The sequence below is a fragment of the Cricetulus griseus genome, chromosome 2, assembly GCF_003668045.3.
Source record: "Cricetulus griseus strain 17A/GY chromosome 2, alternate assembly CriGri-PICRH-1.0, whole genome shotgun sequence".
Taxonomy (NCBI): Eukaryota; Metazoa; Chordata; class Mammalia; order Rodentia; family Cricetidae; genus Cricetulus; species Cricetulus griseus.
The window spans coordinates 79,508,763-79,525,632 of NC_048595.1; the positions used below are offsets into that span (position 1 = coordinate 79,508,763).

At 44.8% G+C, this 16,870-nt stretch overlaps 1 protein-coding gene across 1 annotated transcript in view; it reads left to right on the forward strand.

The window, feature by feature from the left end:
* Positions 1-244: 244 nt before the first annotated feature.
* The window catches only part of LOC100750695 (astrotactin-2), a 933,092-nt gene continuing 916,466 nt past the window's right edge, over positions 245-16,870 (forward strand). Inside the window, 2 exon segments of the mRNA XM_027400261.2 lie at positions 245-290; positions 293-718. Of these exon segments, the coding sequence (XP_027256062.2) occupies positions 245-290; positions 293-718 (472 nt within the window).

Below are 16,870 nucleotides of genomic sequence, written 5' to 3' on the forward strand. Positions count from 1 at the left end.
CTCAGGGTCCGCCAGGGGAGCAGGTGAAGGGGGGCCGGCGGCGGGGCGCTGGGAGGCGGCGCGGGGGGGCGGTCCAGGGCCGATCGGGAGGCGGAGCCCAGAGCTGGGGGCTGCTGGCTAGTGGCTCTCTAGGCTCCTTAGCTCGGGCGTCCTGGTTCGCTTCAGTGTCCGCCGTCTTCACCGCTGCTTCTTCTTCCTTCTTCGCCTCCTCCGCCACCGCCCGCAGCTCCGCAGCCCTCCCGCCATGGCCGCCGCCGGAGCCCGGCGGAGCCCGGGCCCCGGCTTGGGGCTTCGGGGCGGCCGAGTCTCGGCTTCCACACGGGGCCGCCGCCGCCGCCACCGCCGCCGCTGCTGCTATTGCTGTTTCTGCTTCTGCTGCCGCCGCTGCCGCTGCTGGCCGGCGCCACCGCCGCCGCCTCGCGGGAGCCCGACAGTCCATGCCGGCTCAAGACGGTCACGGTGTCCACGCTGCCCGCCCTGCGGGAAAGCGACATCGGCTGGAGCGGTGCCCGCTCAGGGGCCGCGGCCGGGACCGGAGCCGGGGCTGGGGCTGGAGCCGGAGCCGCTGCAGCCGCGGCCGCCGCGTCCCCAGGCTCCTCGGGCTCAACCGGCACAGCCGCGGAGTCTCGTCTCCTGCTCTTTGTGCGTAACGAGCTCCCCGGACGCATCGCGGTGCAAGATGACCTGGACAACACCGAGCTGCCCTTCTTCACCCTGGGTAAGGGTAGGCGCCGCACACGCGGAGTCCCAAGAAACCCGGAACCCCTAAGTGATGCCAGACGGGTGGGGGCGCCCTGGGGATCTCCGCTCCAGGCTGCCCCGTCTGGATTAGCAAAGGGCAGCCGAGGGGCCCTGAGGGCGCACAGGTGGTTGGAAAGACTAGTGGGGCAGGAGGTCTTAGAGCGCGCGCGTTCTGGGAGCCCGGGGGCGTGCCAAGGATCCCGCAGTGGGGACCTGGTCCTCCTCTTTGCAATCAATCCTCTGAGCTCCGCCCCTTGCATCCCGGACACAGGAGACCCCAAATCGCTTGGTGTGTTCTGACCAGGAACTGGTCTAGGGAGACCCTTGTGTTGAAACCAGTTACTGGTCAAGCCGCGTACTGCTCCTCTGTACAATTCCGCTTATTTGGCCCCTCTGGTCTTGGAGTTGTGGGTTCTGCCTTTCCAGGATCATAGCAGAGTAGCTACATGAAAAAAAGGAAAGACCCAGTCCGCAAAAGCTCTGCTTCCGTATGGACTTGATGACCTTGGCTAAGTCGCTTCCCCTTTTGAGCTGAGGTTTTGGCCTTCTATGTACTGGGGCTGGAATCGATTGAGTAACGTTTGAGCACAGGGGCTCTGAGCCCAAGCTCTCCACTATTAGATTCTCCCTCCATCTCCTCTATCCGTATCACCTTCTCCCTTCCTCCAAGTCGCGAGCAGGGTTGTCCTTGCTGTTCACTTACTGGGCTAACAGTAATAATAAAAGCGAGAGAAAGACGTGAGAGGAAACTGGTGGGGGTAGAGGGCTCAAATAGAAAAGTTAATCAGAAAGTTCGCTAGCAGCTTGCCGCCTGCTGATTCCCGGCGCGAATCCCGGAGGAGTCGGCCCTTCCGTGGAGCTGTGGGAAGCGCAGCTGATTTCCCACCCGGGTAATTGATAGCTTAATTATCTCAGAGAGCGTTTACAAAAATGTTGTTCCCCTTAGCTCTCCCGCGCTCGCTCCTCGCTGGATCTCTCCTCCCCTCTTGGGGGCGCGGGGCCTGATTGGTTGTAGGAGTCAGGCCAACAACAGTGCGGGAGAGGCGCCAAAGGCTCGCTTGGAGAAGCTTCTGCATGATCCTGTTTTTTGGGGGGATCTAGATCTGGCTCCAGTGTCGGGAAGTGGCGGGCTTTCCTGGTTGACATTCTTAGGAGCCAGTCCGGAACCTCCGAGTTTAACACTTTGCTTTCTGGAGAAGAACTACAGAGTAATGGACTAGACTTCATTCCCCTGGGATTCCTGATGTTTTCAAATATGTTTTGCATTACTGTCTCTCCTTTGCCGTTCATTTTGACTCCCCTTTACTCATTTGAGCCAGCAACCAAGCTGGCCACTAGGTTTGGGTGCTCTGTGCCTTTCTGACTAGCTGTTACTTGAGTAAGTGGAGCTTTCTGGAGGGGGCAAAGCAGAACTGGCGGTTTCCCAGGGGACTGACTTCCCATGGCAGCAGTGCCTTTGGAGTGTGACTTGTGACACACAAACATACACCATCTCTCTCTCTCTCTCTCTCTCTCTCTCTCTCTCTCTCTCTCTCTCTCTTCTCTCTCTCTCTCTCTCTCTCTCTCTCATAGACACGTGCATGCAAACGCGGCTTTCCCAGTTTCACCCATTGGTTGTTCACATCCAAGGAAGGGGATGTATGGGGGTCTAGGTGGAGTTCTTAAGGGCTATAGGCTACACCAGGCTCAACATTAGCTCCTGTTGTTTAGTGTGTATGTGTGTTCTCTCCAAATGCACAAATGCTATCCTCACAACTTCCAATCACTCCCCTTTGCCTCCATCCTAACTTATCTCTCCCTGGGATAGCATGAAATATCAGGAGTGGAGGTTCTCCTGCATAGCCATTCAAGTGAGGGAGAAAGAAAGAACGCTGGCCCCTGAGTGGTGCTTGCCTTGGCAGTCAGAACTATAGAGCACTCCAGTTCATCAAAGATGTGGGAATCAAGTCCAGATAGCTATAGAGCTGCCTCAAAATTCCTGGAGCTAGCAGTCCTTGCCATTTTTAACTTTGGCTTTCAGCAGGACGGGTACCTCAGTAAGAGACAGGCAAAGCCCTGAGCTAGAAGTCTTGAGCCCCTCAGAGTAAGCTTGAGAGTCCCTGGTACAATCCATTTGGAGCCTTTTACTGACACACAGGCAGGAGCTGGGTGACTGGTGACCTTCTGCCCCCACCCCCTCTCCCCCTAAATGGCCAGATACTTGCCTCTTTGGCTGCATTGTGCTTTTTGTGCCCACACTGGGAATTGGCTTCCCACCTCCACCCCTTCCCCACCCCAGAGTCCTGCATTGGCAGCTCAAGAGCTCCCGACAGGGATTTGGCTAGTGAGGTACTCAGCAGATGGCAGGGTATAGCAGGAGCTGTGTAGGGAGACGTGGGCTTTTTATTTGTGTTGGTCTTCGACTGTTTGCATGTAAACACGGAGTGCACAATGAGCTCTTAGAGGGCTAGACTAGCTGGCGATGAGGGCTGGTGGCAGCACTGGGGGGGGGGGCAGTGTGAACTATTTATGGTCACCTCTTTCCCAGTGTCCTAAGGCAGCTGGATTGGACCTCTGGACCTTTATTCATGCCCTCTAGTGTTCGCTTCTGGCCAGTTAGGCCAGATTTTCACCAAGACTTCGTTCTTTTAGGGAGGGGTCATAGCTGTGTGTGGAAAATTGGGGCTCAATCCTGCCACTAGTGGGGAGTGTGGAGCCACCACTAGGGTGTGATGGTGTTTGGCAAAGTCCTTCCTGATATGACTTGTGCTCAGATGCTGATTGCATTAAATGCTGCAAAAATACAAAAACTTACTTGGGGGGCAATTAGGATCCTTCTCTGCTTACACTGTCTAGCATCCTTATTCATTAAAGTCATCTTCCCTCAGTACTTTCTGTCTTTTATTGGAGTTACTGGTAATTCCTGAGAAATTGTTTTTTTTTTTTTTTCCCCTTTTGGACCCATTCCTTTTTCTATCTCTACATTCTCCCATGAAATCAAACCTGCTTTTTTGAAGATGGGAATTCATATTTAGATGTGAGAGATCCCCCAAGTTTCCATGCTTGGACCTCTTATTTTGAATCTGATTATGTCATTGGCACTGATAAATTAAATTCTCGCTAAAAGTGATCAAGGAATAGCAAGTACTTATTGAATCTTTAATGCCATGCTGAGAGTTTTACTCTTGCCATGTATTATTAATTCATACAAAATAATATGGTGGATGAACTACTGTTATTCCCATTTGATAGATGAAGAAGCATTCTTAGAGATTCCAGTACAATGTCACATTGTAAGTAAGTGATAGAATCAGGATCCTACTAGATGCTTATATTCTTGTTAGTTGTCAAGCTGGCATTCTGAAGGAAGGGTGCTATTTATACAGGACAGGTACTGGGTAGAGGGACATTCTATGCCATCAATGAGAAAAGAAAGCATCTCTGTGAGAATCTGCACTATGTCAGTGAGCTGAGTAGGAGGGCTTAAAAGTGATACTTGAATTAAATGATCAAGTCCTAGGATTCAGGGCTGTCAAGAGCATGCTGTTTAATAGTGCTGATAAATGTGGAGATGATGTGACATCAGGGAAGAAAGACATCTCCATAGACATGAGGAAATTTGGAGACACTTTGTGTAGCATTAAAAACAAAACAAAACAAAACAACCTTGAGGTACTGTGCACTGAAGATTGTAAAAGGAAATTTGAAGAGATCCTAAGTGCTAAAATGTAGCAGGGAAACTTAGTGCTAGGTTCCAGTAATCCCTGACATGGCTCACTGTGACCTTGAGCAGGTCATTTATCCCTCCAGAGATTCAGTTCTTTGTGCTGTAATGTGAGTGGGTAGATGAGCCCTAAAATAATCTTTGTTGTATAGCTTCTATGAACTTGAAGTGCCCTGACCTACTCTGTCACTGTGACTAGTTCCTTGTGTTTCTCATCTCTGTTTGCCTTTGCTGGTAAGATGGGGGTGTTGTCAGGGATAGATTGAAAAGAATGGTTTTGAATAGGAGCAAGTGCTGGTGAAGGGCTTCTGAGGTGATTCTGTGTGTCACATGCTCCTTGTCCACCCCTGGCAGCCATGCAGTCTGCTCCTGGATTTAGCTTTCATGTCCATGGATGAGGAGATTTTATCTTTTTTTTTTTCCTCTATTCATGATACTAATCTGGTCAGATTGTTTACTACCTGCCCTGACTCAGCCAAAGGAGAAAAACAGTTATAAAACTGAGTAACCCCCATTGTCAACATTTCTGAGTAATTTTCTTTACTGTGTAAACCTGACAGGAGAGCAATGTAATATATAGTCAGTAGGGATGTGAAGAAAGAACAATCCTTGAGAATAGCTTTAAATGCATCTTCATTAATAAGTCTGGCCAGATCCTGATGGCCAATCCCTGAAAGGACGAGTTTTTACAAGAAAGTGACCAGCTTGGGTGGAGGAAAAACATATAATATGAAATGCTGATGCAATCTGTCCAATGGTCAGTCCAGTGAAGGTTTTTTAAGTCTTCTTAGAAATTGATACTCAAAAATGGGGTAAGGGACCAGGAACCTAACTGAGGGTGACTGAGAGCAGAAAATTTAACCAGAGAACAGTGCACAGAGGGCTGAAGAGGTTTCCTTCAAATGTCACCAGTGCACAATGAGGCATCTGTGCATTTGTGGGGAGTCTTTTTAAAAGAACATCCAAAGAGGCAAAGATAGGAAGTAGGGAGAGGCCAGTGGAGCTGTCCAGCAGCTCATGTGCTGACCCCAAGTACAGACTTGCAGGGAGAGGATGAGGTCACCATTCACCAAAAAACTGGCAGGTTTTGTTCAGGGTGTTTTGAAAAGGGGACACAGAGCCTTAGAGCCCTTGTCTTTGTTTTGGTTTCAGGTTTGATTCTTAAGATCCATACCCTGTATTTGAAAGGAGGAATGATGGTTACATGTGAGCTATGTCTCCCAAAGGGATTTCTGACTCCAGAATATTTCTTATCATCAATTCCACTGTTCAGCTGTGAGATACTCTAAGATGGGAAAGAAGGAGGCTCTATTTCAAAATAATACTATGTTTCAAACATAGTATTGTGCTTCATCAGTCTCCAGCTAAATTGTCATTAAATGGGTATATTTGGGTAACAGTCAAACATCAGTATCCTTCCTGCTGTGATGGGGGATTACTGTAAATGGTGTCCCAGGCTGCAATGGGGCAGGTCTGTGTTAAATGAGCTATTGATCTGCATGTTTTTTCCTTTCCACTTTCTTTTGTCCCTCCCCACCCTACTTCTTTCAATCTCAAATCTAAGGAAACCTATGTAACACTCAAGGCCAAGAGAAGAAATGCACCATTTGCTCTCAGAAAGCAGCACGATAGAGAGAAGGGAATGGAGTAGTGAGAAAGGAAGGCCCATTCCTTTTCAGTCCAGATTTGGTGTCTGAGTTGCTGTGTGTGTGTGTGTGTGTGTGTGTGTGTGTGTGTGTGTGTGTGTGTGTTGGGAAGTGGTGTTGACAGTCTCAAGACAGTGCTAGCTTTGGGGTGACCCGGAGCTTGATTTGGGTAGGATGTATGAGCAGGCTTCTTACAGATCAATCTGCTTGCTTCTCATCTCCTTCTTTGTTGTACATTGGGTTTGGGTTTTATCTGATATCAGAGGACAAGAACATGTGTTCCGAGAGGAGGAGGGTTGGAAACTGACAGTGAACTCTTAGGTGATGTCCTGAAACTGATAACATGTTGTCTTCTTTGATTAAAAACTGTCAGAGGCATTGAATTCACTGTTTTGTATTACATAGCAACACCAAGGCATAGACAAAGAAATGAGACCCCCGAAGCTCCCTCTTGAACCTAAGTTTCTGTTTACAAAAAGAACTGGCTTTGACACATGCAGTATCACTGAACATTATAAAGTATACCAGTATTTTCTCCCCTCCTGCCATAAAAATAAATAAATAAATAAATAAATAAATAAATAAATAAATAAATTCCTTAAGGAGAAAAAAAATCTCCTTACGTAAACTGAATTTTTTTTTTTTCCTGCATGAGTATCCAGCTGGTTGGCTCCAATCTCTGCAAAGAGCCATGTCAGGTGATATATTTTTGTTCCAGGGCAGGGGAACCTTTCTGTAGAGGGTGGGCAGGAAAAGTCTGCTCTCCTCCAGCTAAAGGAATGGTTGTATTTAACCTTGGGTGGAGCAGAATCAGAGGTGCACTTGGTTTGCTGTGCAAACACGTTCCCTAGTTCTCTTAGTGACCAGCTAGTGGCAACAGAAGATTAACTATAGCTGGTTTTCCCTTCCCTGTAGCAGAGCAAAATGCTCTCTGCCCCACTAAGAGCCAGATAGCAGTGCTTTGCAGGGCTTGCCCTGTATGCTACTACTTGCTGTCTGCTTTCTGATGTTTTTCTACTGTCTGGAGGTATTTTTGGAAAACAATCTCCAGAAAGACTTCTATTTTGAATGGAAAAGGTAGGCATTGTCCACAGAAATGTTAAAAGCAAGACTGACATATCTGTAGTTTTATTACTGGCATGCTAGAACGTAGATGCAGCCAAGTCTGTAAGTTGAAATTTGAGAAGGGCATTGTACATTAAAAACTTGAGTTTTAGCCATGAGAGAGAATTATTTCCCCCATTGTATTGCTACAAATGCTGTTAGGCTCAGCAACACTTCTCTGTGCTACTACAATTTCAGCAGTTAACTAACTTGTTTTCTCCTAGAAGTATCTTTTCTAGTCAGTTTATCCTGTCTACTTGATTTTATATAAAAAACAAATATTATAATGGGAGTTTCTACCTGGCATTTCCTTCTTGATCTTAGACCGTAGTTCAGACTCCCTATCCTAGTGCGAGTCCCCTGATCACATTCTGTCAGACTGTCCTAGAAGGATCTTTCCCCTTCAATCTCTAACTGCTTCACCTCCACCCTTAGAAAATTCCTACTTACCATCTATGACTGAGCTTAAGTGCCAGCTTACCACTGAAGTCTTTCCCGAATTCTTCTCATCAGCACCGAACACTCACCATCAGTAGATAAAGCATCATGGTAGCTATCATTCCCTGGAGAGTTATAAAGCACCTAGGACATGCTTGACTGCTTTGGTATATTGGTGTGTAAGAGAGTCAATTACAAGGACCACTGCATTCAGGAGGCTTCTCTCTCATCTGCACATGTGCATACATGTATGTACCCATATTACTGCTCAAGGACAACATAGTTAAATATGATAGTAAATTCTAAAGTATATGAAAGACGACAAGTTCTATAAAATGTAAACAAATAAAAGAAGAAAAAAGAATTCAGGGTTCTGAGATAAGGGACTTAGTTTTATAATAAAGATCAGAGAGTGAGGCATTTATTGAAAATCTGAGTTTGGAACAAAGTCTTGGGAGAAATGAATTATTATCTAAGAAAATGTAAGAAGGAATTTTCTAAGCAGAGAGCAGCCCCAGAAAGACCCGAATCAGGCACAGCATAGGAACATAATGGAGTTGGAGTGGGATGGGCAAGCTGGCAAACAGTAACCAAGTCACACATAGGCGCCGGCGCCAGGCAGAAAACTGTCAGGATTTCAGCTTCGGTTCCATGTGCCTTGGCATGTGCATGATCTTAAATGAAAGAAAGCCAAGGCCTGACTTGCATTTCAAAAGCCAGATATATTTCTCTGTGAGGAGAAGGGATGGAAACAGAAGGATGCAGGATACTGCTCACATGAGAAAGGATCTTGGCTTGGAGTAGAACAAGAGCAGAGCTTATAGCACGATTCCTTGCCTGCCTTGTGTTGCTTTTCGGTGCAACCTTCATTTTGTTCTCCAGTGACTCACTATGTTCTTGGCATGGCAAGAAGAGAAAGATCACGGATAATGGCAATGTCATGTTTGCTATATCTCATTCTCACATCCATACTTGAAAAAACTGAAGAGGTGTTTCAATCACACTTTTCCCTTTAAGGATGAAACTGGACAGCAGCACCTCTTCTTACATGGAGCCTTCTTTCTGCTGAACTCCTAGAACCACTTCCCCCATTGTCCACAGTTCCTGCATCTGGGGTATGTGCATAATACACAAGAGACAGCAGGATTAGAGGAAATAGTGCTGGATTTGTGGAAAAGAGTTTGAAAACCAGGTAAAGCATTAGAACTGAGTATTATGGCAATTAAGTAGGAATTGGCCATTTGAGAAGATAGCATGTTCTGGAATTATCAAGTTTCAGAGGTGGAAAGTCAAGATGTCCTTAGCAAGTCAATGGTGAGGCAGATGTCAGATCCTATAAGTACTGACTTGCTAATAAGCTGCTGTCATCCTTCTGTGTTAGGAAGGACAACCACCAGGCAACCAGGGATGGGAGAACTGAATATACAGTGGTGTCAAATAGCTATCATTGTCCTAGAAATAGTGACCATGTGCTGACAATGATGCTCCATGTAAAGCAAACACAGACCTTAGAGGAGTTGAGAGAGATACATAAAACTGCACAGTTCTTATGCAGCTGAGCTTGGTTCAAACCCAAACCAGTTCTGCCTGGTTCTTCTGGTTCTGCATTTTCTTCCACTTTCATGCTCCACAGAATCAGGGCAACTGTCAAATGCTGGTCTCTTTGTCCACCAAATTCTCTTTAGCAAAAAATTTCATCCATTTCTCATTGGAATTAGGGTGTGACTGTTTTACAAGCACAAGGGAGCCAAGCACCTTGTTTCTGTGCTGCATGTAGCCGACTCAGCATCTCTCCAGCAAACCTCCCTCCACCCCCCTGCCCCCCCCCGCCCCGTGTCTCAGTGCTGCTTTGCCATGAGCACTAGACCTTGGTTCATGTTCTGTGGATATTCCTGCCATGCATAAACTTGCTTGGAAAGCAAATTCTGTTTCTTTTGTGCCTTCTAGGGTACCTCTCTCCTGTCATCCCCTTTCTCTCGTCCCCCTTTTCCCTCATCTTCCTTGCTCTTCCTTTTTCCTATTTCTTAGTATTTCTCAACTTTATTCTATGCCTATTCTTATAAAAGACTTATGACCTTGTGCTTCCAGGAATTTGTAGAAGTTTGATGTTCTTTTTCTAGCAATGGCCAGGGCATCTGGTATCTGTGGCACATAGTTCCTGTTTAGCTGGGTGTACGTTCTTGTCACTTCCGTGTTCAACTCTGATTTTGAACTTCTTTTAGTTCTTGTGTTTTAGCACTATTTTACCCTTTAAAGTGGGATGTACAATAGGTAGAAAATAATAATATATGTTAGAATTCCACAAATATCAAATACTATCTGTTCTTCTGGAACATTAGAATTAGATAATAGGCCTTTCAGTCCCAGACAAATAAATCTCTCATTAAGTTAGTAAAGAGATGTCCACCTTCTAAGACCCCATAGAGAATCCAGTGCTAGATGAAAACTAGCTAAGGTTCTCTGATGGAGAGGCAGTGAGATGAAGTGAAGCAAAGGTCAGCTTAGAGCATCCTAAACCTGATACAGACTCTCCAAGGCACTCATGTGTGAGCTAGGACTTCCATGTGCCATCTCTATAAGTCAACCTCTGATTGTTTATCAATACAGTCAGTGGAACACTACAATCATGTGTGGGGTTTTCTGTGCTGCTTTTCTTTGGTGAACTCTCCATAAGCTAAACATTAGTGAGGACACAGCACTGTGCACAATCTTTAATGAAAGTAAGCCTTGTGATCCTCATGGAGACCCCTGAGTGTTCAGTGTAGCCCTGCATGGTCTGTGCCTCTTTGCCACCTGGGATCTGTTTTGTTTTGATTTGGTGTGGGGGGTAGATTATGAATAAATAATGAATGTGGACTCCAGTTATTCCCTCTTCATCTTTCTATATCTGGATTCACTGCCCCTGCCTCTCCACTCCCTCCCCCCTCCTCCATCAGTAAGGCACAAAAGCATGAAAATGGCCATTGATCTCTGCCAGCTATGGGGAGGTGGGAGCAGGAGGGAATTCTGGGGTTGTCTGAGGACAGTTTAGGCAGAGAAGCCCTGAGACATTGAGTCTAAGGCTGGTGAGTGTTGGCATAGCAGGTGGGGGATATTCCTCTCCCTTCTGGTGGTGGTTGCCTGACAGAGCCTTACTCTCAGGCACGCAGGGAAGTCACGAGTGGCTTTGCAAGCAGCCGAAAAGGAAAGGAACATTTCCATTAGCAGAATCAGCAGTAAAGAGATTTCCAGTCACAGTAATAGCTGCATTTGGGGGAATCATTTCAGTGGTGGCTGTGGGCGGAGGAAGGAAGGATGTGAAATGGCAAGGAAAGGCACAGGAGATGTCTGCTTTGCTAGATGGCTAAGTGAGAGCCAGGTGTCAAAAGGCAAATACCTGTTCCATAGGGCTGATCCTCTGACCAGCATCCAGAATCTCCTAATGCCTTCCATATGAACAGTACTCCATCTGAGGGGTCCTGATGAGAAGATTCCTGCCTAATGTGTGCTGTCTTTGTCCGATTACCTGGATTTCTCCTTTCAAAATTTTCATAGTCAGCAGCAGCCTCATGGGCTCCTGAGATTTGTACATGGAAAAGGATTATTTAATTCAATTTTTTTTGAAGTTAGCATCTCATGTGTTACACAGTCTAACTGAGTGTCACAAGGCAAGAATTTCTGGGACAAATGGTTCAAGGCTTGGTAACCTGCATTTTCCCAAGGTGCTGACTCTGGCATGTGCCTAGAGGACTCCTGAGATGTTCTGTCCCATGCATGACGTTATCTGACCTCAAGATGTTCCGTGCCTTACCTGAAGCCTCACAGATGATGTGCATATGGCTGACTTCCTGACCTTAGGGTGGGAGTACACACTTCCTTTCCCCCTTGATTACACTTTATCTCTGAGTCACCTGGGGACTCCTAGGCTTGACCTCACTGTTGCTTTTTACAAGATGCCTTGCTTCTTTCCCTTCCTCTACATTTAGGTCTTTCCCCTGCATGCTCACACCTCCCTGGTATGAGTATTACATGTAGTAATGACAATACAAAATGCCTAACTGAATTTAGATTGTAGATGAAGAATGAATATGCATTTCATGTAAACATGTCACATACAATATTTGAGATCTAGCTATGGTAATACTGTCTTAATAGTTACCTAAAATCTACATATAAATGAGTAGTTTGTATCTTTCTTAGGAACTTTAAGTGCCAATGGTTGTATTATTATTATTATTATTATTATTATTATTATTATTATTATTATTATTGGGGAACACACTGCTATTTTATTTGATCCTTAAACCCACTTTACCTATCTCAAGAGATCAGTTTACTAAGCTAGTGAATTACCTCCCGACCTTTCCTTTGCCTCTTGTTGTTTTAATCACCTAATCATCTAGAAGAATTCACCTGTAAAGTCACTTTTGAAAGTCCAGTTCTTGTAATTCCCACTGCTGCCATCTATATCCAGACCATGGTCCCTCCTAACATAGTCTTCCCCTGCTCTTCTGTTGTTTTCTTTCTTTGTTCATTGCAGTCCATGGCTCATGGGACAAATGTAGCACTCTGCTTGATTTCTTATGGCCTGTAAGCTGATTAACTCATCAAAAGTAAGAAAACAACATGTTCTGATACATCACAATGACAGGGGACTGTGATTCTTCTGACCATAAAAAAGAAAAGCCAAATTGCTGGGATACAGCCACACTTATTTGTTTCTGTGCTGCTTATGGGCACTGTTGCTCTTTAGTGGCACAGTCTGATAGCCACAGAGAGTATCAGGCCTGTGAAGCTGAAAATATTTACTAATTGTTCTTTATGGAGAATGCTGGCCAGCCCCTGCTGCAGAGTAGCCAGTGTAATCTTTTCCAGGAAGTAAATTGCTTTTTGCTACTTTCTTGTTTAAAGCCTTCAATTACTCTTAAGATAAAATCCTAATTTCACTTCAAGGTCCACAAAATCTTAAATAATTTGCCTTCTTCCCAATTCATCTTCTACCATTTTCTCCTTGGCTCACAAAACTCAAATATTACCTCCTTTAAGATGTCCTCCTTAGCCAAAGTAGTGCCTGTTTTCCCTGTACTTTCTCTACCATTTATTTCCAAAAGCCTTGACCCATCAGCTTCTGGCAAGTAGGGACAAACCTGTTTGCCTATTTTCTCTACAAGATCTGAAGTTTGGGACACTACATGCAATGGATTTTCACTAAATATATAGGGATGTAGTAATGTTTTGCACGGCAGGAAGCCCTGTGGGAAAGGTCTCATGAAACCCAGCAGATGGGTGATATGGCCACATATATTGGGTGTCCTGGGTTGGTACCCATTTTGCCTCATGTTACAATTGAGCCCCTCTTATTTTCTGGGCTGTCTCTGTCTCTAATGTCATGTACTTAAACTAAGTCTTCTGTAGAGCTCTTCTCAGCCATAGACTCCTGCAGGAGCCCTGGAGGGAGAGGGTTCCCTCTGAGACCTGCCAGGCTGGAACTGCAGCCTGCCTGAAGCCTTCCTCCTTTCCTCCTTTGCTTCCTTTATGGGGCTTCTAAGATCAAACCCTCAGCTCTGAGCCCAGGTGTGATGGGAGTTTCAAGTCCAGTCTCACTAATTTGTGAGAGAACCTTCTTCAATTTAGTCCTTTTTAGCTTCCTCCAGGGAGGGAGACTGCAGAAGCTGACCACTCAAAGTAACCAATTACTTGACTGCCAATAGTGGGCCTCCTACTGTCTCTACCCCCCCTCCTTTTCTCCCTCCTCTTTGTTCTCTCACCTCTTTAAAACATCTCTCCAAACTCCAGAGGCCTCCAGAGAGTTGCTCCCCCTTCACCTCCCTCCTTGCTTCCAGACAGAGAGCAGAAGGTCTCTCCTGCCTTCTTCTAAGGGACAGCATGTGTGGGAGGGGGAGGGGGCAAGTGATCTGGGAGTAGTGTGAGGGCTATGGCTCTGCAGTGGCTGCAGCAAGGATTAGAAAGTGGGACAGGTTTGCAAGTCTGAGCAGTATTCTGCTCTGCTCAGTTTATAGACAACAGAAATCTGGTTCTGCCTCTGCCACTGCATTTGCTCTGTGATTTCAGATAAATGACAGTCCCTCTTTGGGTCTCAGCCAGGATTAAGCAAATGTCAAGAGGATGCTCTTCTTCAGGAAGCTGGAGAAGATTGGGTCACATAGGATATTCTGTCAGGAGAAATCATCCAGTCTGCTCTGCTGCTGGAATCTCAGGTGCCTGGAATGATGCCCAATATGCAGTCGACAGTTAATAAATGTTTGCTGAGAGAAAGAATGAATGAATGATGAATGGTAAATATGTGTGGTCATACTGTCACTCTCCACTTCTGAATCCATGAGATACATTGCTAATCAATCACTTAATCATGGCTTCAGATTCCTTCCCGATGCAAGACCTCATCAGTCACTACCAGTCAATCGAGGTTAGCATGGGCAATGACTTTAATTCACATTCTCATGATTAAACCAGTTTATCCAAGGACCCTAGTCTCTGCCTGATGCTTACTCTTTCAGGCTTTCATCAACTTAAACCCTGCTGTAGTCGAGGTTACTATTGCTGTAATGAAACACCATGATCAAAGAAATTTGTGGAAGAAAGAGTTTAGTTGGCTTACTTTTCCACATCATCAAAGGAATTCAGGATAGAAACACAAACAGTGTAGGTACCTGGAGCCAGGAACTGATACAGAGACCATGCAGGAGTACTGCTTACTGTCTTGCTCTCCAAGACTTGCTCAGCCTACCTTCTTAAAGAAGTCAGGACAGCCATCCAGGGAGTAGCCCCACATGCAATGATCTGGCCCTCCCAAATCAATCAGTAATTAAGAAAATGCTATATACGCTTGCCTACAGTCCAATCTTTTTTTTTTTTTAAGAAGATAACTACTTTATTTGCTTAAATGAACCAGGGCAAGAGTGCATCCCTTCACTTGGGATGGGCTCTCAAAGTCCCTTTACACCAGGTAAAAATACTAATCCAATACCAGGGGCCCCCTGGATTGCAGAGGCCTCCTCATTGATATCCATGTTCAGGGGTCTGGATCAGTCCTTTATTGGCCTCCCAGACAGCATCTGGGGTCGATGTGCTCCCTCTTGTTCAGGCCAGCTGTTTTTGTGGGTTTCTCCAACCTGGTACCAACCCCTTTGATCTTCATTCCTCCCTCTCTTCAACTAAGTTCCAGAGTTCAGTTCAGAGTATATCTGTGGATGTCTGTCTCTGCCTACAGCCCAATCTTATGGAGGAATTTTTTCAACTGGAGTTCCCTCCTCTCAGATGTGTCACGTGGACATAAAATTAGCCAGCATAGACCTTGTACCAGGGTTCCTGGGAGCTGGAAAGTACATGGAGCTGTCAGTATATTGGGATAATCATTTTTGTATGTTTTTATCTGCAAAACTCATTTTCCTGAGTATTTTTTAGCATCCCCACATTATAAATGAAGATATAGCCATTCAGAGAGGTCAAGCCCATTACCCAGGGTCACATAATAAATAGGACTAACTGCATTTACTTTGAAAAGGAAACTTTGTGTCACTGTCATGAATGGGACTCCAGAATAATGATACAGATAGAAGATAGCAATTAAAAGTAATTATATAAGAATTAATGACTACTCAGTATTCAAACCTAAGCCAGGCATTTATACCATTTTCAAGGTACTAGAAACATTGTGGAAGAGAGGGTGGAAAGAATGTAAGAGCCACAGGATGGGGAGGGATTCTGTGAAATATTGTTTTCTGGGTATGACACAGCTATTACACTCATGAAATCACAGAAACTGTGGTTACCTGAATAAAACCTTCTTGAGGAGCTATTGGCAATTCATGGCAGTGGGAGAAGGATAACCATTTTCTTCAGTGGTGTAGCCACTGTTAAGTTGGCCATGTTCCAGGAAATAACTCCTAATTAAACTCAGTTGTTCATTTAAACCAAATCAAGACAAAACTGACTTAACTATAGGAGAGGGGTTTGATGGCAGGAAGAGGAAGTTCAGTGAGAGTTCCAAGGTGATAAGAAGAGTAGTTAGGAGCAAAACTGCCAAGGTACATTGTATAAATAAATTGTCAAATAGTAAGTTAATTTATTAAATTAAAAAGAGTATAACTATTGGCACAAAATAGAATCAATGTCACCTAAATTCATATCTCACACACCAAGAAATAATGACCAGATCTAACATGAAGACATTGTTGTTCTAAAATTCATATTTGTCCACTTCTAAGATTTCTTCTATTACATATATTATATACACAAAATATATCTTGTTTAAAAATTCATGCCTCATATCTACCACCCCCTTTAAAGATCCTACATGTATGTCACATCCCTGGTTCTAATATGATTTTCTTTTTGCATGCCAAAGAAACAGCTCCTAAACACATTGTATATCTATTCAGGACAGACATCCTCATTTTCAAGGGATGCTGTTTAGTTTTTCATCAACTTGACATAAGCTAGAATCATCTGATAAGAGGGAACGTCAACTTCCATCAGATTGGTCTGTAGGTAAGTCTGTGGGGACATTTCTTGAGTATTTGTTGATGTGGGAGGGCCCAGCCCACTATGACTGGTATTATTCCTAGGAAGGAAAGGTTGGGCAACCTGAAGTCCACAAGCCAAAAGCAGTATTCCATAGATTTTGCTTCACTTCTTGTCTCCAGGTTCCTGACTTGAGCTATTGCCCTGACTTTTCTTGGACATAGACTGTGAAGTGAAAGGGTCATCCCTCCCTCCAAAAACCCAAAACAAACAAACAAACAAACAAAAGAAAACCCTTCTTTACTCCCTAGGTTCCTTTTGGTCTTGGTGTTCAATCACAGCAATAGAAAGTAAACTAGGAAACAAAGGGGATATGTTTGTCTCTCTTGCTCCTCTAAGCTACCACAATTCAACATCCTTTTTCTGTAGTAATTGTAACAATGGTAGCTAGTGTTTATTGTATTTATATTCTTAATTTTTAATTTTACCACAAGGAATACAAACTTGTTGTAGCCTTCATGCAATTCTGGAATACTGTAGAAAGTTTATATCTTCCCTTCCACTCCATCCCAAGAGGTAGCTATAGTGAGAAGCTTACTGGGATACATTTGGAAAAGTTTATTTGAAGAACATCAATAAAGGAGAGGAGATGCATACAAGTTCACTCTGCAAAGTTCTTGCAGGCAGCCACTGAATAGGGAAGGACTGTCTTTAGTAGGAAACTGGCATTTAACTGGGTTTCATCATCATAAGTCAGAGAAGGATATTCTGCTCG